The sequence below is a fragment of the Belonocnema kinseyi genome, chromosome 9 (genome assembly GCF_010883055.1).
Source record: "Belonocnema kinseyi isolate 2016_QV_RU_SX_M_011 chromosome 9, B_treatae_v1, whole genome shotgun sequence".
NCBI classification, from domain to species: Eukaryota; Metazoa; Arthropoda; class Insecta; order Hymenoptera; family Cynipidae; genus Belonocnema; species Belonocnema kinseyi.
The window spans coordinates 85583811-85609075 of record NC_046665.1 but is presented as its reverse complement, the minus strand read 5'-3'; the positions used below and the strand labels follow the sequence as shown (position 1 = coordinate 85609075).

At 28.8% G+C, this 25265-nt stretch overlaps 1 protein-coding gene across 1 annotated transcript in view; it reads left to right on the top strand.

The window, feature by feature from the left end:
* LOC117180626 (potassium voltage-gated channel subfamily KQT member 1-like) overlaps positions 1–25265 on the top strand; it is a 245022-nt gene that overhangs the window by 66568 nt on the left and 153189 nt on the right. The window contains exons 2-3 of the mRNA XM_033373115.1: positions 7010–7080; positions 7160–7280. Coding sequence (XP_033229006.1) covers positions 7010–7080; positions 7160–7280 — 192 coding nt within the window. The remainder of the gene's footprint in view (positions 1–7009; positions 7081–7159; positions 7281–25265) is intronic.

Below are 25265 nucleotides of genomic sequence, written 5' to 3'. Positions count from 1 at the left end.
AATACGCCAATTAGCACAAATGGTAAGTTCCGACAGTGCCTACAAGTGTGCATACTGGCCGCTAGATGGCAATACCGGTTTCATATGTATACACCTGGTATAAAGATGAATATTCAACGAAAAACTTAAATTGTATGAAAAAGTTAAAATTTTAACTAAGTAGTTGATTTTTCAACCAAAAGGTGAGTTCTCAACGAGAAATAATAAAGTTCATATTGAAAGCAAAACGGATATTAATTCAAAATAAAATCAGGTGAATTCAATTAAAAATCGAATTTTCAAGAAAATAATTTAAATTTTAGCACCAAAAAAGATTCTTCATTTAAGACAGAAAAAAAATGCAATCAAATGGTTGATTTGGTAATTATCTTATTATATCCGATTTTGAACTTCTTTTTTCACTTTATTAACTGAAAAAATACAATTTTTTTGCTTACAAAAAGAACCACCCTAGTGTATACCTTGTTTGGTCTTGGCTCATTGCATTCTCCGGCTATAAATACCCACCTATGTATTCCACAGCATCCCCGCATCGGCCCTTTCATATTTTTATGTAAACCAGCTCTTAATTCTGAATACTCAAGAGCAAGTGCGATGGTTTCATACCTACTGCGAAAAGGGAACAACGAGACGAGAAAAAAAATTCCGAGTCTTTAAATTTTTTACGACTGTGACTTTAACCTATGAATTCCTGTTTAATGCACAGGGCACGCATTAAAAATGAAATTATCGTAAATAATTCAAAAGCCTTACATAGTTTTCTTTTAATCACTAACGTAATGTGGGGCTAAGCGGTTCATTTTTCAAGACGAGATTCGAGAAGAGATCCAAGAAGAGATTTAAAGAGATTCGGGACGAGATTCCAGACGAGACTCAGGACAAGATTCAAGTCGATACTCCGACATGACTCAAGACGAGATTCAAGACGAGATTCGAGATGTTTATGTTCGAATGTCTGCCTTCAAACTTGACTGTCGAAAAACCGGCTGAACTCAGGAGGTTATTTTCTGCAGATTTCCTCTCCTCTGGCCAAACGAAACAAGTGGAAAGCTCGAAACAAGTGAATAACGGACTCAGAAAGTTAGTGTCACGGCTCGCTGTAAGATGCCATGAAAAAAATTTGACAATTAGCTCCGAAAGATGTTTTACCACATATTTTGTGCAGGTTTCTTTCAACAAATTTCTACAAGTCAAATTTTTCACGAGTTTTATTAAACAACCAGATTAAATTTCAAAAAATCAAAATGTTATACAAATGCAATTTCCCTTATTATAATTAACGAAATTGCACTAAACAAGATTTAAAGTGAAGCTTAATATTTGCAAAAAATAAAACACTCGCTGAATATACAATTTATTATTCAGAGAAATAAATGATTAATTATAAACAGAAAGTCGTTGCTGCTTTTTATTATGGACTGAAAAATAGGCTAATCTTAAAGTCTATTTCTAGTCCAGATTTAGGCTCAGAAAGATCCTTATTTATTAGGTGATTTTGCGAGGCTACATTTCTTAATTGTTTTTAAACAAATTTGTTGAACGAATACATATTTTTGTCTATTTTCACTCGTTAAATTTTTTTGAGCGCTAATAGCCCTAAAAGCTTGGCAACGTACCTGCGTTGGATTAGTTAATCAATGAACCTCAATTAAATAAAATTGTTTGTAAGAAATAATAGTGGCATATTGCCAAGATATTTAGATGTTGGAAAAACTAAAATTTCTAGTTAAAGTGGATCAAAATCTGTCTTTATTTATAAACTTAATTTAATCAATTTAAAAATATTACCACTTGACAAAGTCTCCTAAAAAATAAATCTTTTCTGAGTCATTTGCGGTCGATTTCGTAAAAAAAACATGACATTTTTGTTGGCCAGTAGTCCTAGAGTGAATTTCTTTATAAATTCTTTTATTCAATAAACAATTGTTTTTCCTAAGTAAAGTATCATAAGAGAAGAAATTTTTTAAGTCATTTAAAATTGATTCTATTGAAAAAAGAAAATCTATTGATTGAAAATTGATGAAACTCTGAATTTGTTTATCAAATTTATTTAAACAATTAACAATTGTTTTCAGTTATTAGAAAAGTGTAGATACTATTTATTCTGAACAGATTTTTAATCGATTCTATCAAACGAATCTAGTCTTTAAAGCGATAAATTAATCGAATATTTATTATTGATTATATTAACAATTTTTAGATTTTTCAAAAATGTTAATTTTTATGTATATTTCAAATAAATTATTGGAAAATAAAGTCTCCCATTATTTGTATTATTCTATTTACTGAATGTAGCATGTTTTGCATAGACATAAGTAATTTTATAAAAATTACAGGGCTTATTAAAAAAAAAAAAAGAAAAAAAGATGTCAACATTATTGTTAAATAATTTTTGTTGTTATTTTCTTTTTTTGAAAATTTCATGCTACAGATCTTTTGGATAATTAATTAGCTCCAATTTTTTTACCATTTAAATTGGATCAAATTTGTAAGCTGATTAATAATTTTTCCTTAAAATTGTTTTTGGCCCGACTGTACGCCCGTCTAGCTGTAGAATGATTTTATCTCTTCTGTCTGTCTATGCGGGGATTTTTTCACTTGTAGTCAGTATTAGTTCTACTAGTTAGAATACATCTCTTGTAGATTTTTATTATAGATTGACAGGAGGAAGCATCATCATGAACAATGAATTAAAAAATACTTCCACTAAATAATAATCATCTTCACTTAGTTTCTAAATATTTTACATTTTTCCTCTTTTTGAATCGGGGAATATAAATATTTTTCGCCAAAATTTATAGAGGAAGAGAATATATCCAAATTTTATTTTAATTTGAATTTTTATAGCTTTTTACATAAAAAAACGCATTTTACGAAATTTGTAGGTCAGATGTGAATGATATGTACCATCAATAAAATTTTGTAAAGGAACAGTAAAAACTGCTCCTTAGTTGAAACGCTGAAAGCAGCGAATAAAAATAAAAAATGTAGTATTGTAAAAAATAGGTATTACTAAAAGTAAAGAAATTCAATTTAAAATTCCATTTAACGTCCCATAACCAAATTAACGTGTGAAATTCCTGAAAATAAAAAACCAAGAATTCGAAGACCAAATGTGTACAGCCACCATAAAATATACCCATTGAAATTTGACAAAGATAAAATTTTGTCTTTTAACGAGAAGCAAATAATTTCTTTTTTTGGGAAAAAATAAAAAAGAGGAAAGAAAAATAAGAAGAAAACGAACCAAATCCCCTCACTTCTTTTTTTATTTCTTTCGGCTTTTTTCTTTTTATATATTACTGTACTATATATTTTGAATGTATTTATCGAATTGTATTACTTATTGGGGACACTTTTTCTACCAAAAAAGAAAAAGATCAGTGATTGTAGGGAAGCTTAACCTTTGACTCGGGAAAAAAATGATCGGGAATGATCGCACTTTATAATGAGTGATTAACTACTATAATATACGACATTCACTTCTAAAGACGATTAGGTTGAAAGATCCTTATTAGGCATATATCCGTGACCGTCCATAATCTACGTTACCATTTTTTTTTTTGAGCGGGGGTCCTTGTGCAAAAAAACTTTGGTTAGTAACAGGAGAAGTGAAGTACGTTTGATAATGATCATTTTGAACAAATTTTGTGAATTTTCCAAAAGATAAACCTAATAACAAAATCCAACTATTTTTTATTACAAAGTCTACTCTTATATTTTTTAATTCAGAAATCGTTTTGTTAATTTGAAAGTTATTTTATCTTGTTAAAAAATGCAACTATTTTGATAAAAAGTGATCTTTTTCTTCGAAAATTCAACTACCTAGTTGAAAGTTGAACTACTTTGATAAAACTTTATTTTTTGGTCCAAGATTAATTTCTTTGATTCAAAATTTAACTGTTCCATGAAAAAAAATCTTTTTAGTTGAAAATCTTATTTTGAGTTAAATTTTGAGTTATTTTGTATAAAGTTAACTATTTCATTGAAAACTTTTTTTCTTTTTTGAAAATTAACTTTTTCAACATAAAATATAAGTATTATATTTTTTTGAGAGCTCATGTTTTCTAGTTATAAATTTAAGTATTTTGTTCAACATTCATGTAGTTTGTTGAATACTCATACTCTTTTGTGAAAAAATAATCTTCTTGGTTAAAAATTCATTCTTTTCGGTTGAAAATGCAACTATTTGGTTGTAAATTAATCTGTTTTGGTAGAGGATTCTACTATTTATTTGAAAAATCTCCGTCGTGGTTGATTCAACTGTTTTTTATTTAAAACTATAATCTTTTTTATTTGAAGTATGTATCAACTATTACATGTATCGTAGAAAATTCATCTTTTTTGTTGGAAAATCAAATATTTGATTGTAATTTTAATTTTTCGTTGAAAATGCTTAGTTTTCGGTTGGAAATTAAATTGATTTGTAGAAAAATCATCTTTTTGGCTTCAAAATTTAACAATTTAGTAAAAAATTAAACTATTTCGTTGAAAATGACATTTCTTCTTAAGAATTAATATTTTTATGAAAAATTAATTATTTGGTACAAAACTAACTCTTTTAATGAAAAATCATGTTTTAGTGTCACAAATTAAATTTTTTTTAGAAAATTAATCTTTTCAGCATTAAAATTGAACAACTTGATAGAAAAATAACCTATTTTTTAAAATAATTTTTTTAACCGTATTGAATTCAAAACAACATAAACATAAATTAATTTTATTTCAAAGAATTTATTCCCCTATATACATATAAACCTTCTAAAATTCTTGAGAAAGTCAAAAAAACGTTTGAATATTTTAGATTCGTCAATTTAAATTCTCAACCAAAAAGATTAATTTTCATACAATGCATGAAATAACATTTTAAGACATATAAACATAATATTGTAACAGGGTTGAAATAAAATGGATGTTGAAGTACCATATTAAATTTAATATAAAATGCCTAAGAATTCTTGTTGAAATATATTGCATTTTCAACAAAATAATTAAATTTCGAAACAAAAAAGTATAATTTCTGCTAAAAGAGATATATTTTCAAGCAAATGGACGAGTTGTAACCAAATAGTTAAATTTTCATCCTTTGAAGACGAATTTTCAACCAAATGGTGAAACTTTTAAATAAAAAAAGGATTACATTGCACCAGAAACAGTTGAATTTTTAATGAATTGGTCGAATTTTTAAGACAAAAAGAGGACTTTTTAAAAGACAGTTGAATTTTCAACCAAGGAAGACGAATTTTCAAGGAAGAATTTTGTACAAAAAAGATGCATTTTCAATCCAAACAGATGAATTTTCAACAAAGCAGTTAAATTTTAAAACAAAACAAATGCCTTTAAAATAAAATAGTTAAATTTTCAACCAAAGTTAAGATTTTTCAATCAAAATCATGAATTTACTACAGAATCATTAAAGCTTTAACCCCATACTTGAACTTTCGACATAAAAATTAATTTTTTGTCCTATAAGTATAAGTTTTCAACCAAACAGTTAAATTTCTAGCAAACATAAATGATGAACCGGACATCTACATTAACAATCAAATAAATAAATTTTGAAGAAAATAGTTGAACCGTTAATAAAATAATTACATTTTTTTACATTAAATTTTAAATTAAAGTGTGGTGCCCTTAACAAGGAAAAAATTCATTTATAACATAAAACTTTAATTTCCAATTAGTTGAATTTTTAATTAGAGAAAATTATTTCTTAATGAAAAATAGAATTTTGAATACTTCAAGCAAACAAAAATTTTACTTTTTAATTAAAAACAGCCAAATTTAATCAAAAAGATGAATTCCTAATAAAAAAGGTAATGTTTGATATTTCAACTAAACAACATTTTAATTTTAAATAAAAAATAGTTCATAAGTGTGGCAATGACGCAAAATGCGTCAATCTGCTTTTTTCTAATTATCTTACTCCGATTTTGCATTCAAGTCTTGCTCGGGGGTTTTTGGAGTTGCTGAATTTGAATCTGAAGCCAAAATTCGAACATTCAAAATGGCGGATCCAATATGGCGGACGAAAATCCAAAAAACGGCTTGATTTGGATCAATCTCAGTACTTACGGATTTTTGGGGTCGCTTAATCCAAATCTGAAGACAAAATTTGAAAATTTAAAATGGAGGACGAAAATACAAAAACGGTTCGAGTTGGAAGAATCTTGGTACTTAAAAATGGTAAAATTTAAAATGGACAGGCTAAACCATACAAAGTAGATCCTACTGTTGGCTTCGTAGAAATTACAAAACGGAGTAGTAGCATCCCCCATTTAAAATTTTCAAATTTTGACTTCAGATTCGGATTCAGCGACGCAAAAAATCCGTAAGCGCCAAGATTTATCCAAATTCAGCCTTTCTTGTATTTTCGTCCACGATATTGCATCCGTCATTTTATATTTTCGAATTTTGACTTCAGTTTCGAGTTCAGCTGCCCAAAAAACACATATGTACGAAGATTGATCTAAATCAAGCCGTCAAGGTTTTAAAAAATCTGGAAAAAATTATTTTATTAAGCACCCTAATATGGGTCCAATGTAATTAACTTAAAAAGTGAACATCAAATTGTATCGGGATCTTACACTCTAATAATAATTTATCATGTTTATAAACATTTATTTTATAATAAATTTCTGCAAAATTTTGAACTAATTGTGAAAACTGATTTTAATAACAAATTCCAATCTCTGTATCTCTAAAGCCTCGAAAGGAGCACTCAAGTTGATGAAAAAAAATAATCTAGAAATGTCGTGAAATAGGTATCAAAATAAATCTGTATTATCGCTGAATAAAATTTGAAGGCAAACAGAAAATGATTTCATTTTCCCGATATGAAAAAATATCTTTCATAAAATTTGAGAGGCAATTCTTTAATTCTGCAAAGTGCTTTTTTTAAGTTGTTTTTGGATTACCGTAACTTAGAAAAACAAGTTTTTTGCAATATCTTCCAAATTCGTTTATGAACATATTTATTAATTATTCATTAATTTTTTTAATTAAAGAGAGTTTTTATATTTATTTACAGGAGCGGCGGCGCTGGTGGACGTCTGGCAGCCCCGCGGATGTCACTGCTTGGTAAGAAAAAGAGTTTCGAAAAACATTCTTAATAAATAAAATGTATTAAAAAATCAATTTTTTTGCTTTTGTATTCTAGGACGCCCGGTGAACTATCGGGCGACTCGTCGCGATGCCCGCTACCGCCGTCTTCAAGCCCGCGTTTATAATTTTCTCGAGCGGCCTCGAGGCGTTTACGCCGTTTCATACCACATGATCGTGTAAGTATATATGTATATAAATATATTAATAATAATAATAATTATTATATCACTTATATTATGAAATTTTTTAGTAATAATAATTCTCAATGTAATCTTTCATATGGGGTCGGTGAGAGGGGTTAGCGCAAAATAAGACATCATACGTAGAAAATTCGTCTTTGAGGCTTAGAAATTTAACAATTTGTTTGAAAACTCATATTTTGTAGTTGAAAATTCAATCATTTATTAGAAAATTTTACTATTTGGTTTTAAAAACTTGAACCAATTTGTTAAAAATTTCATTTTGCTTTAAGATTGAAAATCCATCTATTTGAATTGAAAATTTAACTATTTAAAAAAATTTTTTTTGTTGAAGATTAATTTCTTAAACTGAAAATTAAACCTTTCCAATTTTGTCGGAAGATTTATATATTCCATAGAAATTTCGTCTTTTTATAGAAAATTCCTCTTCTTGGTAAAAAATTCATGTTTTTTGGTGGTTAATTGAACTATTTGGTTAAAAAGTCAACTTTTTTGTCGAAATGTTGTATTCTCGTCCTGAAAATTCTAAAAATGCTTTCCAATATCATATTTTTTAGTTGAAAATTCATATTTTTCAGTTAAAAATTCAACTATTTGGTTAAAAATTAAAAAATTTAGTTCAAAATTTAACAATTTATTAAAAAATTTAACTCTTTGTTTGAAAATTGAAACAATTTTTAAAAACTGTCTTTTATACTTCAAGATTTACCATTTTAATTGAATATTATAGAAAAATCGCCTTTTGGTAGAAATTTTAATAATTTAGTAGAAACTTAAGCTATTTTTTTAGAAAATTAGTTATTATTTTATTGTGCAAGTAAAGCATTTGATTAAATAATTCATACACTTTCCCCTATTCCCCCCTTTTCAGCTTTTTAAACGCATTTTAAGTATTTTGTTTGAAACCTTTTTTTCAAACATATCTACTCTAAGTTTAAACTATCTTGACAAACATTCGAATTTTTGTTTCAATTAAACTGTTTCTTTGTGAGAATTAAAATTTTTTTGTAAAATTATCAAATTTTTTAAAAAAGAATCCTTCTTTTTTGTTTAAATTCCACTTTCTTAGTTTAAACTTAAAATTTTTGTTAGGAATTATTCTTACTTTATTGTAAATTCAACTACTTGGTTAGTTATTAAACTTCTTTATTAGAAATTCAACTATGTTGCTGAAAATTTAATTAATTTGTGAAAAATTTAACTATTTCGTCAACATTTTTATTCAACTGTGTTGTTCAAACTTTTACTATTTTGTAGAAAATGGATCTCTTCAATCAAAAATGTATTTATTTGCCGTAAAAGTTGTTTTTAGAGTTGAAAATTCATCTTGGCAATTCAATAGTTTTCTAAAACATTCGACTTTTATCTTGAAAATTGAAACTCCATTGTTAAAAATTTAATTAGTTTGTTTGCAGTTAAAATATTTTGTTGAAAAGTCAATAATGTTATTGAAAATTAATCCTTTTTTTCAACATTCAACTGTTTCGCGGAAAATTCATCTTTGCAGGTTGACAATTTATATACGTATGTCGAAAGTTTAAATATGAGATTAAAAATTTAACTATTTTGTAGAAAGTGTATCTCTTTGGTTGAAAATTTAACTATTTTTGGTCAACAGACATGTTTTTTGTTCAAAAATTTAACTTCTTTGTTGAAAATTCATCTTTTTGATAAAAAAAAGCATTTTTTTGTCTGAAAATTCATCTTTCCCGGTTTTTAAAATCTCATTTTTTTTTAATTCTACTTTTCAACATTAAGCTTAAATTTTTCGTTGCAAATTGATCTCTTTCTGTTTAAAAAAATTAATCTTTTTGATTAAAAATTTACACATTCGTTTTATTAAAATTTCATTAAAATATTGTATTTGTATATTTTTTCTTTTATGTAATTAATTATGTTTATTTGCCGTTCCAATGCAGTATCATACTAAATTATTGAACGGATCCTAAATTACTAATTCGCAGGTGGAGCAGCCATAAATTCCGACAATTTCTCGAAATTAATTATACGCTCTGGCAACCCCTAGGATTTAACTAGCATATTCTATATTTAAATTTCAAACTTGATTTACACTTTACAATACAGAATTAATTCAAAATCTATGATTGGCCACTTCTTTTCAAGAGTTTTTATTATTTTTAGGACAAATGTATTTCCATACGGTTTTCAAATCTTGTACTATTTATTTTGTCTTCGAACGACCCTTATTTTTCTCCTTTTTGCAGCTCATATCAATAAAGATTAATAAAGTTTTTTTGGCTTAACAATTTAACAATGTGGTTCAAAATTTAACTATTTGGTCGAAAATTCTAACAATTTAGTTAAAAATTTAACCATGCATTAAAAATGTTAAACATTTGTCCAATTGTCGAACTACTTTGTTACAAATTCTATTTTTTTGTTTAAAAATTTAACTATTTGGTAGAAAATTCAATTGTTTTGTAGAAAATGGATCTGCTTGGTTTGGAAATTTTTAAAATTAATTAAAAAAATCACATTTTTTAGTTGAAAATTCAAAAATACGGCTATTTTAATGAAAATTTAAATTTTTTCAGAAAATAAGTTTTTTTGCTTGAAAATTCAACAGTCTGGTTGAAAATGTAACTATTTGATTCAAAATTTAACAATTAAATGTAAGCTTAACTATTTATTTGAAAAGTTAACTATTTGATTAAAAGCTAAACTTCTTTGGTAAAAAGCATATTTTTGGGATGAAGATTTACAATATTAGGTTAAAAATTCAACTGATTTTTAGAGAAGTTGTTTCTTTGATTTGAAAATTGAAAAATTTGGTTAAATTTTCATATTTTTAGTTGAAAGTTTTACTATTCGGTTTATAATTAAACTACCTGGCTCAATATGAACTTTTTTCTTGAAAATTTAAATGTTTTTGTAAAAGTTCAATTCTTTTGTAGAAAATTCGTCCTTTTGTAGAAACTTTAACAATTTAGTTGAAAATTGAACTTTTCTTAAATTTATTTCCTGAAATGAAAACATAATTATTCCATTTTTCGATAAAAATTCAGATATTTTGTTAAAAATACATTTTTTGCTTAGAAAATTAATCATATTAATTAAGAATTGATCTTTTTTATTAAAAATTTAACTCTTTGGAAAGGAACTCAACTATTTTGTGGAAAATTTGTATTCTTGGCGTAAAAATTAAAAAAAAAAGTGATAAAAATTATATTTTTTGGTTGAAAATTCAACTTTTTGAATGAAATTCAACTAATTGGTCAAAATTTAAACTTTTTTTACACAATATTTGTCTTTTTGACCTTGAAAAATCTAAAATTTCGTCGGAATATCATATTTTTTAGCCAAAAATGCAACTGTTTATTAGAAAATTTAATTTTTGAGTTGAAAATTGAATTACTTTGTTACAAATTATTTTGTTTGTTTGTTAAAGAAATATAATTTTAATTAAAAATTTGTTCATTTAGATGAAAATAAATGTTTTGAACTGAAAATTTAACTATTTCAATATTGGTTAAAAATTCATGCATTTTTTCAAATTGCAACTGTTGTGTAGAAAGTTCCTGTTTTTGTTTGAACATTAAAAAATTTGATTGAAAATTCATATTTCCTATTTGAAAATTTAGCTGTTTAGTAAGAAATTTAAACATTTTGTAGAAAATTCGTCTTTTTAACTTGTAAGTTTAAGAATTTGGTTGAAAATTCATACCTTTTAGTTACAAATTCTACTTTTTGGTTTTAAATTGAACTATTTAGTTAAAAATTCAACAGTTTAGTAGAAAAACATCATTTAACTTCAAACTCCAGAACTTGGTAAAATTGATACCCGTTAGTTAAAAATGCTACTATTTCGTTGTTAATTAAAAAATTTAGTAAAAAATTTAACTATTTGGTTGGAAGTTGAATTACATAGTAAGCATAATTCTTTTTGTTGAAGATTTATAATTTTGATTAAAAATTAATTTACTTGCTTTAAAATTTAATTATAATAGATCTTAGTCAATATGAATATTTTAATATCTGAAATTTATCTCAAACTTTCAAAATACCATTTGCAAATCTTGTACTATTTTTCTTCCAACGACCCTTAGCTTTCACATTTTTTTTCAGCTTACGGCAATAAAGATCAAATCTAGTCAACTATCTTGTTTTGTTTATCGTAGAAAAGATTGTGATACAACGCTATAATTTAAAGTTTAACACCAGTTTTTTGCATGAAAATCTGATACGAATTTTGCTAAAAAAAATTTTTATGAACATTTATACTTTTGGTTTAAAATTAATATATTTGGTTAAAATATATCTAATTTAGTAGAAAAAGAATCTTCTAAGTGCAAAAATTCATCTTTTAAATTGAAAATTTAACTATTTTATTGAAAATTTAAGTGTGTTGTAGGCAATTCATATTTTTTTGCTTAAATATTTATTTTTTTTTAGTTAAAAAGTCAACAACTTATGTAGTTCAAAATTTAGATATTTATTAGAAAATTGAACTATTTCGTTGAAAGTCAAACTACTATGTTCAAAATTCTTTTTCTTATTTAAATATTTATTATTTTTATTGAAAATGAATACATTTCGTTACAAAATTAATTATTTTTTTAACGTTTTTTCACATTGAAAATTAATTTTTTAACTGAAAATTAGCTATTCTAATTTTGGTTGAAAATTCAGATATTTTTTTCAAAATTCATATTTTTTGGTTCAAAATTAGGCACATTGACGAAAATTTCATCTTTTTCGTTGAAAATTTAACAATTTGTTTGAAAATTAATTTATTTCGTATAAAATTTTTCTTTTCGGCTTCAAAATTAAAAAGCTATATGGATAAAATATGATTTTTTAGTCGAAAACTGAACAGTTTGGTTGAAAATTCAATTATTTGGTTAGAAATTCAACTGTTTTGTAGAAAATTTGCCTTTTTTGCCTGAACATTTAAGAATTTTTTTGAAAATTCGTATTTTTTAATTTTAAACTTAGCTATTTGGCTGTAAAGTCATCAATTTAGTTTAAAATTCGACAATTGATTCGAAAATTTAACTATTACGTTGAAAGTTGAACTATTTTGTTCAAAATTGTTTGTTTTTTCCTAAAAATTTATAATTATATCACAAAATTTACTTGTTGCGCTGAAAATTCAATTATTATAGTTTAAAATTTGTTTTTGTGTTATTTTCTTTTGGTTAAACAATTATTTCTTATCTGAAAATGTAGCTTTTCCAATTTTGGTTGAAAATGCATGTATTTTGTTTAAAACACGTATTTTGTTGGAAACACATCTTTCTTAGTAGAAAATCAATCTTTTTGGTGAAAACTTCACCTTTTTGGTCGGAACTTTAACTATTTAGTTGAAAATTCAACTCTTTTGTAAAAAAATCCATCTTCTTGGCTTGAAAATTCAACAAGTTAGTTTGAAAATACAGCCATTTATTAGAGATTTAATATATTTTATTGAAAATACATCTTCTTTGTGAAAAGTTCTTCCTTATAGTTGAAAATGAAACAGTTCGTTAAAATTTAACTCTTTTTTAGAAAATTAATCATCATCTTGGCTTTAAACATAAAGAATTTGGTAGAACATTCAATTCGTTTCGCTTAAAAAATCTTTTTTTTTTTTTAAATACATCTTTTTGGTAGAAAATTAATCTTCTTGGTTGAAAATTCATGTTTTTGGCTTAAAATTTAACTATTTGGTTAAAATTAAACTGTTATATACTAAATTCGTCTTTTTTCCTTAAAAATTCGAAAATTTCGTTGAAAAATCATATTTTTTAATCGTGAAATCCACAATTTGTTTGGAAAATCTATTTTTTTTTTAATTCAACGTTTTTGTAAAAAATTCGTCATTTCTACTTAAAGACTGAAGACAATTGTAAAAGTATATTTTGTATTAACGATTTATAATTGTAATTGAAAATGTATTTATTTACTTAAAAATTTAACTATTTTATTGAAAATTTTCTTTTGAAGTGTTCTTATCCTCTCTGAGAAAAATGTACTGCAATGGATCTTACTCAATATTCCAATATCTAAAATTTATCCCAAACTGTCAATATATCATTTGCCAATCTTGCACTATTTATCTTCTAACGACCTTCATTTTTCTCCCTTTTTTAGCTCATGGCAATAAAGATCCTATCTAGTCAACTATTCTGTCCTCTTTTTAAAAAAGAAAAAATTGTTATACTACGCAATAATTTAAAGTTTAAGACAAGTTGTAGCCCGAAAATCTGATACTGACCATATTTATCGCCAAAAATCGTCCAATGTCAATTATTTACGTGATCCTCGTCAAGTGCTATTATTTTCCAGGCTGCATGGATTTCCCCTAAATATTATCGCTTGGGATATAAAAGAGAAACGAGCTTCATAAAAATGTCCCCTAAATCGAGGGCGAGTCATGTACTCTAGCTTGGTGAACTGTTCTATATTTTTCTTCATAATCCTAATTCCAGGACTGGGATCGACTAAAAAGTTTTTAAAATAGAAATTTACAAAAAGACAAAATTACAAAATAATACGAAATTTTTTTAATACAATGACAAATCCGACAAATTATATTTTGTATTTGAAATAGCAGTTTTCCAAGCTGGAATAGTAAAGGCAGAAGTTTCGTGTCCCTGTATCCTTTTCTCAGCTTTATAATTTTTTACAAAAATTGGCAGCATTATTTTTTTTGAAAATTTATGATCAGAAAGTATTTTCAAATCATGCATCAAATTTTAATTATGTCAATGAAAAAAGGTGTTTTGTTTAAATTTTCTGAAATCTTATAAATGAGCATAACTTCCTCACTTTCAAAGAAAATGTGTTAATATTATAGATAAATCCATTTGCCTCGAATGAAGGAATTGTTTCCGTTGTTGCATCAATTTTTAATTATGTTCATGAAAAATTTTAACATTAAGAAACTGTTTTTTTTTAATATTATCCACTATCATAACTTCCATACTCTTCAATAAAATGTATTAATATTATAGGTCAATCTATTCGTCTCAAATCAAAACATCTTTTTTTGTTCTCAAATCAACTTTAGATTATGAGAATAAGAAACTTATACATCGTATACCAAGAAATCTTTCATATTCTTGCATCAATTTTTAATTATGTTAATGAAAAAAGTTTTGCTATAAAAAAACCGATTTTTAAAATATTATAAAGTGCCAAAAAAATGCAATAAATATTTTTGGAAATTCTTCTGTTCGTTCGAAAATATAAATGGTGAAAATAAGCCCTCCAACTTTAATCAATTCATCTGCAACCCTATTCAAGTTACTTTGTTCACAAACAAGTGTAACATCCACAAATCTACACATCTACACATATACATGCATCCGAACAATTACTTAGAACATTTTATTATACATTTTTAAATTGAGGAACGTTTAATTGAATGAATTACATTTTTTCGAAATTTCTATCCTTAAAAAAAATTCTCTATGAGGAAGCAAAAAGTTTCAGATTCAAGAATATTGTTGAAAATTGAATTAAACTTTTTTTAATTTATTAAAAATAGTGGAGAGTGGTGCTAAGTCGACACAGTAAGAGTTTTGGTCGAAAACAGAGAGAAAACAGGGTTTAATGGTTCTTTAATGTCTTTAGTCAGGTACCATGATCCTTTATATACAAATCTAATTTATTCGAAGCAGTGCGAAGTGATTTTTGTTGTGGCAATGCAGCGCAATGTGAAGAAGTCGATTTCTGCTATTTCTCAAAATTGCGGTCCTAAGCCGCACCCCATGGCCCTGAGACAGCACATAGTTTTTCCCGCTTAAATACAATAAAAATGGCAGGTTATGTAAGTTTAAGGAGGAAATTGACAATTTTAAGGCATTCACAATACAAAATTATGTAGCATATTGTCAAATAAAATCAGCGAAAAGTCAATGAAAAAAAAAAAAAACAGAAAATAAAAGGACACTTTCCAGAGACAAGGAACTTGCCGTCAAAACACAACCAACCTAAAAAACAAAGAAGAGACGGGTGACATGGAGTGGAAACAACACAAAATAAAATAACATAAATAACATCCAAAGCAATTAACAAAAATATGACGACAAGGACCACATGTTTGGTGCCGACTCAGGACTACTACGACTGTTTACACATTTTATGCTATCACGCGTACGAAACAAATCCGAATGAAAAATCAACTTTAAAAAGGCTCACCTCACTCACGTTGTTAATCGAAAAATAAAGTGACAATTGTCAGCATAAATTAAGATCATGTCTGCCAACCTGTCATAGGACAAAATGATTAAGCCGTGTCGCGTGCCATCTCTGAGAAAAGCGAGGGTGCGGGTTCCCTATGAATTTTTTAAAGTGAAATATTAACTATTACCTTTTTTGTTGATAGTTCATCTTTTTGTTTGAAAGTTTAACTACTTGATTTAAGGTTGAAAGTTGCGCTGTTTGGTTAGAAGTGCACTTTTTTGTTAAAAATTTATGTTTATTTTTGGTTGAAAATACAATTGTATTATTAAGAAACTCATCTTTTGGAAGAAAACTCAACTATTTATTGTAAAATAATTATCAATTAATTGCTTGGTAGAACATTAGTTTCTTTCTTAAAAGTTCACATTTTCGGGTTAAAAATTCAATTATGTAGAATTTCGAAAAAAGTTCACAAAAAGTCGTATCCAAATTTTAAAGATGATGGAAAAAAGCAAAATCAGACACCGCACGCCTGAAATAATAACTTTTTTGTTATAAGAATATAGAGTGCATATGGCCATTCTTATTGATTTTCAACTATCCTTGGCACATTCAAGATAAACTTTGAAGTTAGGCCATTTTTTTAAACAATAATAATTCAACTTGAAGGATTCTAAATCTGGGTTCAAAATATATCTTTCCGACGTGGTGAACTAATTAAGTTAAATTTGTTTCTAAATAATAAAATTTTATAATTAATTTGTTAATAATTTTTTGTCGAAAATTAAGTTATTCAACTTAAAATTTAACTATTCAACTTTTGGTTTAAAATGATTTTGTTTTGTCGAAAACTAATCATCTTGGTGGATAAATATTGCATAGCTATTGTTGAAAAATCACATTTTTTGATCAAATTTAAACAGTTTAATTGAAAATTCAGTATCTGGTTGAAAATACAACTAGGTGGTTAAAAAATCAACTGTTTTGTAAAAAATTCGCCTTTATTGCCTAAAAAATCAAAAATTTTATTGAAAGATTATATACTTTAGTTGAAAATTTCACAATTTGGTTTAAAATGCAAAATTTGAATAAAAATTCAAATATTTTGTTGAAAATTTGTTTTATCTTAAAAACCCAAGAGTTTAATTAAAAATTTCTTTTTTTCTGTTGAAAAATTTATAATTTTAGTTGAAAATTTTTGTATTACTTGGAAATTGAATTATTTTGTTGAATTTTTTAAATATTGAAAATGAATGTTTTGAACTGAAACTTGAACTGTTTTAATTTTCTTTAGAAAATCATATATTTTCTTGAAAATACATCTTTTTCCTAGAAAATTAATTCATCTTGGTAAAAAACTGATCTTTTTGTTTGAAAAACTTAACCATTTGGTGCAAACTTCAACTATCTTGTACCAAATTGATATTTATCGCTTGTATATTACAAAATGTTGTTTAAAGATACTATTTTTTATTTTAAAATTCAAGTAAATGGTTTAAAATTTATATAAATATAAAAATATTAAATAATATACATCAAATATTTGAACTTATAAAAAAATTCAACCGAACTTTTCAACTTATTTTTTCAACTTATAATCAAATAGTTGGACTTTTATTCAAAAGCGACGAATTTAAAAAAAAACAGATGAATTTTTAACCAGTTAAACTTTCAACAAAGAAAGCTATTTTCAACCATTAAATATCAATTTTAAACCCAAAAAGATCAATTTTCTTACGATGAAGAAGTAGTTTTCAATCTAAAAGGATGAATTTTCTATCCAAAAATTGAAATGAAACGGTTACATTTTCTACCAAAAAAGGGGAATTTGTAACCGAAAAGAATTAACTTTCCTCCAAAACTAGTTGGATTATCTTATTCGGTTCTATCAATTCAGTTGTCGTCAAACAAAAAAACTAAAAAACGAGAAGAAGAGTTAATTTCTTTTATAACAGGGATTAATAGATAACTTCTTTTTAAAAAGGGGGCCAAGGAGTTATAGGAAAAAGAGTGCGATTACTGTATGTGAATGATAAATGACTTTATTTTTAACGTTTTCGACTTAAAAATATCTGACTATTAAGGCTTGAAATTGGAAAAACTTAAAAGTCTTAATACAGATCCACGAAATTAGAAGTTATTCTATTTAAGACAATCTTGATATAAAAATTTCTAAGTATGATGAAGCTTTAAAGGAAAACTATTTAATTACTGTTCTCAATGAAAATTATGGAATTTATTCTGGTTTTGAATTTCAATTTTAAAAGTTTTATTGTGAATAAGATTAAAACTAAATATAGGAAACTTTTTTGAAGAAAAACAGAGAAAAGTAGAGGAGTCCCATTTTTTTCAAAAAGTTGCTAAAAATCACATCTTTTCAAAAAAGTCAAACTATCTGAGTACTCTAAAAATGTGAATATTTACCAAGTTTCCCGGTAAAACTTTGTGAATTTGTTGTGAGTGTGTATATATATATGTGTGTCGCGCATTCTTCTCGTAACCTCAATTCTACTTTTCTTTACCTCGTATCGTTCGCACAGGCCACTTGTTTCCATTTGTTTGTACACTATGCACTCGTAGGTACAGTGAATACAGTATACAGACATGACACTCTTTACCCTATTGCCCTCTTTCCCCCTAGATTCAAGAATTGATCTTTTTCCCTCTGTTTTAAAGAAACGAACTTCCCCTTTTATAAACCGATTTATAAAGTTAAAAAAAATGTGTGTTCTGCTTATGTGAGAAGGATTTTGTTCATAATAAGAATAGAACAGTACTTTATGATAAATGTTTGTTCGTGTCTTCGAGAGATTCCAAATGACATATTGACAAACCTTCTAACGCCTCTTATGATATAGCAATACCGATTTATAAATTTTAAAAATAGAGGAGAGAGTGGTCCTAAGTCGGCACAGTAGGAGTTTTTGTGAAAAACGGAGAATAAACAGGGTTTAATGGAACTTTAATGTTTTTATCAGGTATCACGACCATTTATCTACAATTCTACGTCATTCGGAGCAGTGTGGAGTGATTTTTGCGGCAGCAATGCAGCGCTAAGTGAAGAAGTCGATTTTTTCTATTTTTCAAAATGACGGCCCTAAACCGACAACACCTAGTCCTGAGTCAGCACATAATTTTTCTCGCTAAAATGCAAGAAAAAAGGCAGTTTACATAAGTTTCAAGAGAAAATGGACAAATTTAAAAACCATTTACAATTCTTTTAAATGTAGAATATTGTCAGATAGAAAGAGCGAAAAGTCAATGAGGAAACGCAAAAAATAAAAGGACGCATATAAGAGGCAAGCAAAATGCAGTCAAAACACCACCAAACTAAAAAAACGAACGAGAGCCGAGTGACATGGAATTAAAACACGAGAAAATAAAAAAACACGCAAATAAAAAGAAAAGAAACCAAAAAAGTTCCGACAAGGTCCATCTGTTTGTTGCTGACTGAGGACCAATACAAATGTTTGCATATTTTATGTTATTACGCACACGAAAGAAATCCGGATAAAAACAACTTTATAGGGTGAAAGCACACATAACACCTAAACCAACGCACTTAATATATTGAACTTTTTTAAATAATAACACACCTGTAGATGTTTTACAAGAATAGAAGAAGATGAAATTGCGTTTGCAAAAAAATCTATACCACGCTCATGCTGGCAAGTGAAAACAAAAGTGACAATTGTCAGCGTAAATCAAATCCATGTCTAATAACCTGTCAGACGACAAAATGTTTAAGCCGAAACGCGCCCCATCTGTGGGAAACACAAGAAACACAAGGCTTAATTCACAGTGCCGACTTAGGAACACTTGTTGATATGAAGAGAACTTTTTTAGTAATGGGAATAAAACAGTAATGTATATAATATATTTGCGCGTGTATTCGAGACGCATCTAATCTTCAAACTAAGAACCTTTTATGACCAAGCATAACCTACTAATATATTTTTGAAATTTTTATCAAGAAAATTATTTGTCTTGTTTATATGAGAATTTTTTTAAATATTGGGAATATAAGATTACTGCGTTTAATGCAATTGTTCCGGTCTTCCACATGCGTGGATTGATCTATTGAGGAAATTTCGATGACTAATCTTGTTTACACAGAAAAAACAGAAGATAAAATTTATATCGATTATTGATTAAAGATTCGCTGAAACCAAAATTACCTTAACAGGATAAATTTTAACCACATATCGGTTAAACTTTCTTTTGTTTTTTTATGTCAACACATGTGTCTTCAAAAACATGAAGTTGTCTGGATAAAACTATATCTCTCTAAAAAATTGGGTGCAACAAATTTCATCATTATGTTATTCTATGTAGTAATAGGAAATTAGAAAGTTACAAAAAAGTAACATTTTGGTGGTGGGCTCCTTGGTTTTCTGAAAATAATATTTACGGTAAGATAGAAATATAAGCTTCAAAAATATTGAAAGAGTCCATTTTTTCTTTTGTTTGGGAAAAATCTCCCTCTATGAGGAAGCAAAATGCTAAAAAATGAGGACAAATCAATAAACTCATACATCCATAGTACTTCGCAGCGATATGTTTTGTTTAATATGAACTGAATTAATATACAGAAAACCCATGTTATGAAATGTGTTGCATCTCATTTTGAATAATAAAAATTTTTACTGTGTCTTTATTTGTTTTCGTTTTGTTAAAACTTCTACTATTTGGTTCAGAATTTAAGTTATTGGTTCAAAATTCAACAGTTTTGTCAAAAAATCATATTTTTTGGCAGAAATTGAAATGGTTTTTTTTTTGTAATTTATCTTTTTGGGCTGACATCAAATGTCTTTCATTCAAAGTCAAAATGTGTTTTAGTTAAAATATTAAATACTCCATTTTTTATTGAGGATTCATCTTTTTTTTGGAAATTCAAATACTTTGTTGGAAATAAGTTAAACATTCCACTATTTCGTTTAAAAATTCATGTACTTCTTCACAAACTATCTTTCTTTTTTTCTATCTGTAGAAAAATAATCGTCTTTGTTGAAAATTCATCTTCTTGGTTGAAGATTCCACTATTTATTTGCTACAAATTCATATTTTATCTCTGATTCAACGAATTGAAAATTCGTTTCTTTGTTTATTGAAAAAAATCAACCATGTTGTTGAGTATTTAATCTTTTTCCTTAAAATCAACTATTTTTTTGAAAATTTATCTTTTTTGATAGAAAATTAATTTTTCCTGGTAGAGTAGTCATTCTTCTTAGTTGCAAATGAACTTTTTTATTTTAAATTCAACTTTTTGGTTTAAAAGCTTAACTGCCTTCTGAAAATTTCGTCTTTTTGGCTTAAAGATTTAATTATTTAGTTGAAAAATCAATATAATTCGAATTGAAATTTTAAGAATTTAAAGCATTTTATATTAAGTTCAGTATGGTACCTACTATATACCTATAAATATTATATTGTAAATTACTATAATTATCACATCACTATGAGAAATATTTTAAATTATAAATTATTATAAATTATGATGTAAAATATTAGGATGTGAATTCTGTGTATACAAATGTCCGTATGCACCTATGTAAATGTATATGGCAGATTGTATATCAAAATCTAAAACCCAATGTGATGTAGCGCATCGTAAACGATAATCGTGATGCAATATTGCTGCAGAAGAGCAGCATATTATCGTATAAAATGGCTTGGAGTCAGCCATGCGTTGCACTGATCAAGCACAAAGAAATGCTTTCCGGTATTCCTATAGGTTCTTGGTTATGGGACAGTGCATACATAAATTTAATATAAGGGAAGATTTTAATTTTGGTTGAGTAATAAATAAGTTGCAAATTATAATGGGTATCTTTCTAAACTAATTCTGAACTAAAACCTTGCGGAAATAAATGTTTGCGAGAATATACAGGGTGCGGCATGGTCACTTGCTGATTTGGAACGTGAAATAAGAGAAATATATTTGGGTTATTGATTTATAATTTTTATTAACACACAGTACAGGTCTCAAAGTTTTTTTCACTACGTTTTGAAGATAACATCGGCAAGATGGTGACCCTTATTTTCAATGCACTGAACTAACCGGCTTCTGAAATTGCGATCCACTCGCTCAAACAATCGACTGCCGACCAGGAAGTTGAGCTGCAGGTTGAAGATTAAACCGGGTCCGGAAGGCACGTTGAGTTTTAATAATGGAGCGGCCATTTGAGAAGTAGGCCTGCACGGCGAACGCTCGTTCCTCCTTCGACCAACGCATGGCAGTCATTAACTCAACGAGAAACGAAACTTTGGGATGTCCCCTATCCAATGATCCCCACCCCATCTTTCTCTCACCACCTCAAGGCGCTTGGCACCAAATTAAAATCAGCAAGTAACCGTGCCGCACCCTGTACCTACAAAAAAGATTTTTATCTTGTTTTCGTAAAAGTATTATATATGCAACACTACTTCCTCATTCTCCTTCTTTAGAAGTCTTTTTGGGCTTTCATCTACCCTGTGCAACTCTCTCTCTCTCTCTCTTTCTCTATCTTTTTCCTCCTCTTTCTCTTCCTCTCTCTTTTTCTCTCAAATCTTCTAGCTCATTATCCATTCCCTACCCTGACCATTATCATTGAAAATCCACTTTACTTTCTCTTCCATACTCTCCCCTCTCCCTTTGTCACATGTACATCACTCTCACACATGTACCATCAAACGTATGCCATGACGCCTCCTCATATCTATATACTCTACGAACATTCTCCTTTTTATTGATTCCATATCTACAAGCTCATACAACCTCTCCCATTTTGCATCCTACTACTCTTTCATTCGTCCATCCCGATATCGTCATTTATTATTATTATTTATTTATTTATTAAGTCTCTAGGTTCCGATTCCCTGCCTTTCTTTACCGCTTTCTCTACCTCTTCAATTTACCTTTCTTAATCCCTGTCTCTTTCCCTTAACGTTCTCACGGGATCCCTCTTTCTCCTGCTGAGTTCCCATTTTTCCATTTCCCCTTTCCTCTCTTCTTGATCCTATCTTTACTTTCCCTATATTTATCGTCCTACTAACCCTTCTAACCATTATCTTCAATCTCTTTTCGATGTCATCTCGTCCCTTCCCTTATTGAGAATTTCTTTAAGTTTTTTAACCATCGTGTCTATTCCTTCATTTTCCAGACTCCACACCTCCTAGTTTTATATTTTTCTCTAAATTCTCTCACCATACCCCCCCCCCCCAATTCTTATTTTCAGTATTCTTATCCTTGTTCCTTCCTTCTGCATCCTACCGCAAATTCGGCCTCACCTTAATTTCGGGATCGATGGAAACGGCTTGAACCCTATCACATTGCCCGAAGCTATTCTAACCATTAGCATCATCCCTCTGACATTGCCATCACAAATGAGCAATCCCGCCTCTCCCAGAAGGTTTAAATGCCTCCTCCCCCCGAATCGTTTCAATATGTTCCTAGTATTTTAAGAGGTAATCCCTTTCTTCTTCTTACACGTCACCCCCTTGTTTTCCGGTCAATGCATTCAGATCATCTTCTATAAGCACCAACCTTTTCCAATTTTTGTCTATCCATTTCCTTATCGCTCTCCATCCTCCCTCTTATCCTTTGCTTCTGCACACGTTCAAAATATTTAAAACCACTTTTCCTACTTTTATTCTTCTCACCATTGTTCACTGTTTTTAATCCGTATCCTCTCCCATTTCTTCTTTATCACTATTTTGTTTCTTACCCCTGACACAATGACAACTATTCCTCTCTCTCTCTGTTACATGATGCTTGCTCGCTGCTTGCGGCTTCCATACATCTTCTTTTTGTAATATTCTTTTGATACCTTTCCACTCCTTCTCATCCACCCACGTTTCACTTATCATTATTACATCCCACTTTTGCAATTCCGTCCAGAATCATTTGCCCTCGTGTTTGAAGCCTGAACATTCTGAAACGTTATTCCTTTGTCTCTCTTTTTGAATTTTTCTCATTTGTTCCTTACATTCAAACCCTCTTTTCGTTTACCTCCCCCCCCCCCTCCTATCACTTGTGTTCTTACTTTCCTCCACTGTTTTCCTTACATTTACGTCACATTTCCTGCCCTACCCTAACTCAGGGTTTCTACTTTAGTATCCAAAATCCAGACCTATTTATTTATCTGCTAAAACGTCTCTCAAAGTCATTATCCTACCATATTTATTCCTGTCAGCTCCTCATCAGCTATTTTTGTTTGCTCTCATGTCACGTCAGATCTTCTTCAATTCCTTCATTTCTTTCTTATAACAACTTTTTTACCATAACTTTATATGTGTCCTCCTTACTCCCTAATTTCACTAAAAACATATATTCTTTCCCCTTGGTATCTTCATCCCTTTCACTCGACTTGCGCACCGATCTCAATCATCATATTCATAATCTCTTTCTTTCCCTCCTTACTGCCCACTTTCATGCACTCAATTATTATAGTGTTTTTATTCTTCGCCCTACCTCCCCCTTCCTCTATATTTTCCTATATTATTTCAAACGCAAACTTTCATTTTCTTAATGCTTCTCACTCAACACGCTCTCATTTCTTCGAAACATCCTATCTCTTTCAACGTATGCTCATTCCTAATTTCTTGGTTGCTCACTCTCGCTTCTAACTGTTCCATTTTGCTTTTTCTTTTCCCCTCATTCTCTCCCTCCATGCTCTTTGTGTTTTGCAATTTCTTCTAAACCTTCTTTTTTGCTCCTTTGTTGTATGTCAAACGACAGAATGAGAACCTCAAGAGCCGACAATCTGAACACACGATTTCAGGAATTTTCCAAGAGGAAGTTCTGGTGAAGGTCTTACGTGACAAATTGACGACTCTTGAGATTCAGACGACGAGTTTTCCTACCCCCTGTAAACTCATTAGCATTGTTCGAGCACATCTGCCGCGGGCCTGTGTGGCCGTAATAGCCATGAAGGTCCTTTGGTTGGAAAATCACGAGCCTGCCGTCTTCACGGCGACAGGCTTCGAGCACGTACGCCAGTGCGGGTAATTACGGTTTTTTCTTATCGGTGATTTAAAATAATGAAGAATGATAAACTTTTAAAGAAAATTTATTATTGATTCCCCCCTCCCCCACCGAGTTAGTACCTTATTTAAGCTTAGGGATAAGATTAATAATCTATATTTTTTTTACGATAACCGTAGAAATTTAGAGCAGCGTTATTTTTAAATAAATCAACTGTAGCTTCTAAGAAATTTAAAAAATAACATATGTGGGATAGAAGGGTTGTTGGAAGATTTATTTTTATATTAAAATTTTTATAACAAAAAAATTATATAAAGAATTAAAACACGCAAAATTCCAACGGCCGTTCTGTTCGTCATAGCTCCATTATTCTTCGTGAATAGGGAAGCTACGATAAATCCTAAATGACTATCCAAATTTTATATTTTTAGGTTAATTCCTTGTATTTTTAAATTACAATTAAAAGTTATTAATTTTAAGAATTTTCGGTGTCGACGCTTGAAGACCGAGGCAGTGCGTTCGAGGCAGCGCTCCCCCACTGCTGACTGCGACTCTGTTGTCGGTCTCGCAGCCAATCAGCGGGCCCGCTGCCGCTCCCACCGTTCTCGGCCATCCTCCTGCGCGGTCACCGAGAGTCGAGCAGTAGTCTGTAAGTTCAGTATTTTTACCAACGTCTTGAGGGAGAAATCTGCTCTGCCTCTGCTGTAAAGAAAAAGGGAATTAAAATTTGATCTATCAGAAACTTCTCGCTTACACTCATTTCCCGAGTTTTCTCCTCGATAAACTCGTCGCTTATATGTCAACACCCCTCGGGCGACAGCCGGACGAGAGGGATCGCCCTGCTCGAGACAACATACCCCCCCCCC